Source organism: Oreochromis niloticus, linkage group LG16, assembly GCF_001858045.2.
Source record: "Oreochromis niloticus isolate F11D_XX linkage group LG16, O_niloticus_UMD_NMBU, whole genome shotgun sequence".
Classification (NCBI taxonomy): Eukaryota; Metazoa; Chordata; class Actinopteri; order Cichliformes; family Cichlidae; genus Oreochromis; species Oreochromis niloticus.
The window spans coordinates 22,224,991-22,228,980 of NC_031987.2; the positions used below are offsets into that span (position 1 = coordinate 22,224,991).

Genomic DNA, 3,990 nt, shown 5'->3' on the forward strand with positions numbered 1-3,990 from the left:
TAGTTCTGACTGAAATGTGCACTCACAGCCACACCTGATGAATAACCCAGACTTGAACACACTTTGCAGATCACTGGCCCAAGGATCAAACTAAACAAGCGTGGTGTTGGCCCTTCTTAGCAATTTTCTTCTCTTCATAGTGCGCACAGTTACAAGTTAACCCATAAAACCAAAATTTGTAAAGAGCGATTTGCAAATCCTTTGCATTAAATGTGCTCATTTTACTCTGCTGACAGGGTCTCTCCTGTTCCTCACCTGAACTAAATATAGTTTGAGGTGTGGACGCATTTGCTCTTTTGCCAGTTTAATGAGGAAATTCTCCCTCTGTTTCCCAGATGCATCTGAGGTGGAGGAGGAGGAGACGGAACAAAAGAAAAAGCCAGCAGAAAAAACAAAGACAAAACCAGAGAAGAGGAAGATTGTAACAGAGAAGCCTGCTAAAGCCAAGAAGAAGAAAAATAATGAGCAGGTTGTTATGTCCTTTCTCTACAAAGGCTGCCTATTAGATGTTTATACAGTATAAAGTGTGTAAGAAAACGTATCATATTAATAGGGCAAAAGACTGAGCCTCTCCTTGTCATTTTGTAATCAACCAGTTCTCAGGCAGAAACGGTAATTCCAACAGTCATTACAAGGAAGAAGAAAGAAGTCAGGATAGATGAATAGAATACCTTCAAAATAAATGTCCACCACATACTTATACATACACCCTCATTCTTTGAGACAGTGAATAAACCAGAGTGTTAAAAACAATTATCATATTAACTGATGACGGAAATGGAAATCCTTTGATTTTGTCCCAGCATTTGGATATTCTGATGTACTTTTAATGTAATATAATATAATTTGACACATTTAAATTTCATTATAAAATGTGCTCTTTACCTCAGAGGATTATTAGGTTTTAATTTAATTTGTATTTAGAATTTAAAATGTTCATTAACATAAATTGCCTGAACTGTGTGTTTTGCATGCACTATTGTCACAGAACGAGCAGACGATCCCTCCAAGGAAGGAGACTCGGGATGAAAAGTCCGCTAAACCCCCCAAAAAGAGAAAGGTGGGTGTGGCGACACCTGGTGTTGCAAATCTCAACTACAACAGTGTGCACTGGCTAAAGTGGGGCTATCATTTGGCTGCTTCTGGGGTTCTTACTTGTGTGTTTGTTTGTTTTGGTTTTGTTTTAGAAAAAGAAAACGATAACAGATGTCTTGGCCACCTCTGAGCCAAAACCAGGCTGTCCAGCTGACCTGCAGGATCTGGTTACACAGTACTTTAAAGACAAGCGGTCTGTAATTGAGCAGGAGGAGCTCAAAGTGCAGGGTGAGTCGAGCCAAATCACCCTAAGCTTTCACATTCAGGCGATATCTGCTGAAATGTTGACTCACAGAGATCACACTGTGTCCTCTCCCATCCTCCAGACTCCTTTTTCCTGTCTAGTAATGACTTGACACACACCCTCTCTTCTTATCTGAAACAGAGTGAGTGCCGTTGCAAACTTTGACCAAGTTTTTCATTAGATTCCACTTATAAACACCCATCACTTTAATTGCTCTTCTTTTTTTCCTCTTAGTTGCTCCCAAGTGGGCAAAGATTCAAAAGCAGCACACAGAAAAAAGTTCTGTGGTTCTGCTTGTCGTCTGCAGCTCTGCTCTCCGAACCATCGAGCTCATCAAGTAAGTGACAGACCACTGATGTTTGTCGCGTTTCTCCAGTTACCACTTTCAAATTAAAGTGACAGGAATGATGTTTGTTTGTGTCATTCACAGGCAGCTGACTAGTTTCAAGGGTGAAGCCAAAGCAGTGAAGCTTTTTGCAAAACATATCAAGGTAGTGGAGATGACCGTTAATCACAGGCGGTGTGTGCAGATTGTGAACCGTGAATGATTTCATAGAATGATTGTCTGTGTCATTCTTTTGCATAGATAGAAGAGCAGGTGAAGCTGCTGCAGAAAGGCATCTCCCACATAGGAGTGGGGACACCAGGGAGGATCAGTGCTCTCATTGAGAGAGGTGTGTGTTTGTGATTGGCCTCTTTCGTTTAACTCCAAAGCTTTTGAAGTCTTCTCACTCTGATTTTGTTCCCCAGAGGGTTTGAGCTTGCAGGCATTGAGATACCTGGTTCTGGACTGGAACTGGAGGGATCAGAAGCTCAGAAGGATAGTGGACATTCCTGAGGTGAGCTACTGCCCCCTGCTGGGCTAGAAAAATAATGTGTTTTTATTGCTGTTACTCCACTTTGACTTGGAGCTTCTTTTTCTTTTGTTTATAATAATTAACATGCAAATTTTCCATGATCATTGTTTCTCTTTACTCACCTTAAAGCTGCACTTAAGATTAGAAACTTAATCCTTTAGTTAATTAACAAAGAAAAAGAAAAGAGATCACTTGAAAAAATGAGTCTTTTTTTTAAGTTAAAAAAAAAATGAAATGCTAAGATTAAAAAAAATATTGTCAAAAAGTTACATTTTTATGTATCAGCACATTACTCAAATTTAAAATCAAATCTTGTAATAATTTGAATAACTGGATTCCTGATTTTTATGATCTGTAAGCCATAATCATCAACATTAAAACAGAAAAACCTTTAAATATTTCACCCCTGTGTAAAACTTACCTTTTAAAATTACATTATGAAGAAAATGAGTTTAAATATTTGTGATGCACTTTTATTTTAGATCTTGCTTGTTGGTCTACAAGAAACGAGGAAGAAACGATTGGAAAACTCTTAATTGAACATATATTTATGAAGGTGCAACGTTTTTAACATTATGACTTTTTTTCAGCTTAAAAACTGGACATATTTGTTTAGTCGTAGATTCTGCATGCTTTCAAATGAACCCTGACTTATGTTTTGTTATCCTGGAAATCCCATCTCCTGCAAAAACAGCGTTAAAATGTGAATCGTATCAAATGTTTCCATTATTTTAAATATCCTAAATATTTATCCTGAATTAATATTTTAACCTTCCATTATTTTGTGTGTGCAATGCACTGGGTGTATGCTGTAAGCTGGTGACACTGTGGAGGTGTAATAATCCAGAATATGTCAAAGATGAAGCAATCATGGCACAGAGTGTGGGTAGAGGAGCAAGAAAATGGCTGTGGGGGAACTTCCAGAAGAGCCATAGCTGTGTTGTCTGCTCTTCTCACCTGATGCATTTGATACTTTTGGTTAACTAAAAGAAGTCACAGATGCTCCTGGTTATAAGTGATGTTTATGCAAAGTTTCATTCAGATTGACGCACCTGTTAAAGAGCAGAGGTGGTACAAGTTGACATATAGATATGCATATGCTACAATTATTATAGTAAGAAAAGAGTTTACATTGAAATTCAGTTCATTTTAGTTTCATTTACATAGCGCCAAATCCAGCAACTGTCACCTCAAGGAGAACCTACAATATTAGACAGAAAACCCTGAAAATCTTATGTTACTGTTTATGTAGTAAAGCATGCATGCCTTTGTAGTCAGGGTTCCCTTTAATGAGTGAAAAAGAGCTAAAAGTTATTCAATATTGAACCCTATTTGCATTGCAGAGTAATCTTTTAGTTTTTCTTTCCCTTTTAATTTCACTTCATATTTGCCTCTTTTTTCCAGATCAAACAGGATCTTATGAAGCTGTTGGAGAGTGGCGTCTTGGCTCGCTGTAAAGAAGACAAAGTCAAAATTGGACTATTTTAACTGACTGCTTGACATTTAAAGAGACTTTGTCTTTGCTATTCCTTGTGCTGATCCTGTCCCGAGCCTTTAATATTTCCAGAGCCTGTGTGAAATGTACGGCATTGTTTGTTCACTTTTGTGACCAACACAATGTCAGGGAGTGTGATGAATGAATAAACAGACTCCAAATTAAAGCCACATCCTTTTTTTTTTTGTTTACTCTGACCTTGGAAAGTCCCTCCTACTGACAATGTGAGGTCATGAGTTTACTTAAACCACCGGGGAGCCCCATTCAGCATCCTACAGATACAAAGGGGCCCAGAACCA

At 38.1% G+C, this 3,990-nt stretch overlaps 1 protein-coding gene across 2 annotated transcripts in view; it reads left to right on the forward strand.

The window, feature by feature from the left end:
• cmss1 (cms1 ribosomal small subunit homolog) overlaps positions 1-3,857 on the forward strand; it is a 29,612-nt gene extending 25,755 nt beyond the window's left edge. The window contains exons 2-11 of one of the 2 annotated variants that reach the window (XM_005475501.4): positions 336-469; positions 989-1,060; positions 1,188-1,323; positions 1,422-1,481; positions 1,574-1,676; positions 1,770-1,830; positions 1,926-2,013; positions 2,090-2,178; positions 2,679-2,752; positions 3,601-3,857. In XM_005475501.4, coding sequence (XP_005475558.1) covers positions 336-469; positions 989-1,060; positions 1,188-1,323; positions 1,422-1,481; positions 1,574-1,676; positions 1,770-1,830; positions 1,926-2,013; positions 2,090-2,178; positions 2,679-2,732 — 797 coding nt within the window. In that variant the 3' untranslated portion in view covers positions 2,733-2,752; positions 3,601-3,857. The remainder of the gene's footprint in view (positions 1-335; positions 470-988; positions 1,061-1,187; positions 1,324-1,421; positions 1,482-1,573; positions 1,677-1,769; positions 1,831-1,925; positions 2,014-2,089; positions 2,179-2,678; positions 2,753-3,600) is intronic. The other variant, XM_005475500.4, reaches the window with a different exon arrangement.
• Positions 3,858-3,990: the final 133 nt, after the last annotated feature.